The 1,547-nt window shown below is 54.9% G+C and overlaps 1 protein-coding gene across 1 annotated transcript in view; it reads left to right on the forward strand.

Moving 5' to 3' along the window:
* The first annotated feature begins 535 nt into the window (after positions 1–535).
* Positions 536–1,547, forward strand: part of CDC45 (cell division cycle 45) — a 21,023-nt gene continuing 20,011 nt past the window's right edge. The window contains exons 1-2 of the mRNA XM_006021531.2: positions 536–626; positions 1,427–1,486. Of these exons, the coding sequence (XP_006021593.1) occupies positions 576–626; positions 1,427–1,486 (111 nt within the window). The 5' untranslated portion in view covers positions 536–575. The remainder of the gene's footprint in view (positions 627–1,426; positions 1,487–1,547) is intronic.

Genomic DNA, 1,547 nt, shown 5'->3' on the forward strand with positions numbered 1-1,547 from the left:
GGCTCCTGCGGCTGAGGTGTCCGCGAGTGCCCGGGCAAGTCCGGCTACGCCGAAACGTCACCCGCGGAACTCCTTAGACGCTCAAGCCCCCGCCCGTCCGCACTACACTTCCCACAATGCCGCGCGGCTGGAAAGCCTTCATGTCCGCCATTTTGAGTGAGGGCGGAAGGAAGAACCGCGCCCGACTCGACCTCAACAGCGTTTCGCCGATTTCGTTTTTCCCATTTCGGCTCTTACTTGACTGTATATTTTTTGTAATGCCCCGGGCTTTTCTCGGGGGGGTTCTAAGAGGCGGGAACAGTGCCCTGCCCGCACTAAAGATGGCGGAAGGGGCAAGGCACGGCTAAATAAAATGACCGTTCTTCCAGTCCCCCGGGTTGGATTGGTCACGTGATCAGCTTCGCCCACGGCGATTGGCAGAGGCACTAAGGAATCGGCTGGCCGAGCCAATCAGCACTGCGGAGGGCGGGCTTGCGGGGCGGGAGCCATGGCCAATAGGGACAGACGTGATTTGGCGCCTGGTTTGAGTGCGGCGGGCAGGCGCCGGCAGCGACACGGACACGGACACCGGGACCATGTTCCTGACCGACGTGCGCAGGGAGTTCTATGAGGTCATCGTCACCCAGGTGGGATCCGCTGCGGGGCCCGCCCCGGGGTCTCTGATTCCCTGAGCGGGCGGCGCGGGGCGCTCCCGGCGGCTCCTTCGGGCACGTTACGTTTATGGCGCGATGGATGTAAACCGGCCCCACGCGCGAAGTCCGTGTCACGCGATTAATGCTCCGTGGCGCGATCCCCGTCGCACACGCGGAGTCCTTCTCCCACCCCAGAAATGCCGGTCTGTGTCCGGGGCCGGGTTCGCGGCGGCGCGCTTGGACGTGGTACCGTCCGCGGCAGCTGTTTTCGGTCGTTTTGTGTTATTCAGCATCAGGGTTTTCTAGTTAGGCCCCTGCTGATTTGTAAAAGCGGCGGGGTTGCCTGTTTGCAGGTTATTGCAAGCCAGATCTTTTTTTTTTTCCCCAGCATCATGTTATCAAGTCAATGCAAATGTATTATTTTACCCTCATGTAAAATGCGGGTTGTTTGTGTGTCCTGTGGTCCGGTGTGCGTTTCCCCTGGCCTGTGCCAAGAGGCTGAATTAAACAGCAAGAGCCAGTAATGTGCAACGTACCATGTGATCTTTGGCCAGTCCCTCTTTCATAATGACTTGTCCCCTATCCTTATTTTTTACAGCCCTTAGACGGGCTCATGCTCTCATTCCCACTGTTTGCATTCATGTGCTTGTTTGATATCACCTCTACTGCCAGTCCTGATTCCTGTTTGACTTGAAAGATTTTCAGTCTTAGGTGTAGAAACTGAAGTTGTTGGAAATGACTGTGGGGCACGCATCGAGTATCATGTATTAATGCTGTTTTCTAATGTTTTGCAGCGTGTTCTTCTTCTCATTGCTTCAGATGTAGATGCATTATGTGCGTGTAAAATACTCCAAGTAAGTGAATGTTTGTCCTTATTTTATATACTGCTAACAGAGGAAAATATATGGGAAAGAG

This window comes from Alligator sinensis, unplaced genomic scaffold (assembly GCF_000455745.1).
Source record: "Alligator sinensis unplaced genomic scaffold, ASM45574v1 scaffold570_1, whole genome shotgun sequence".
Classification (NCBI taxonomy): Eukaryota; Metazoa; Chordata; order Crocodylia; family Alligatoridae; genus Alligator; species Alligator sinensis.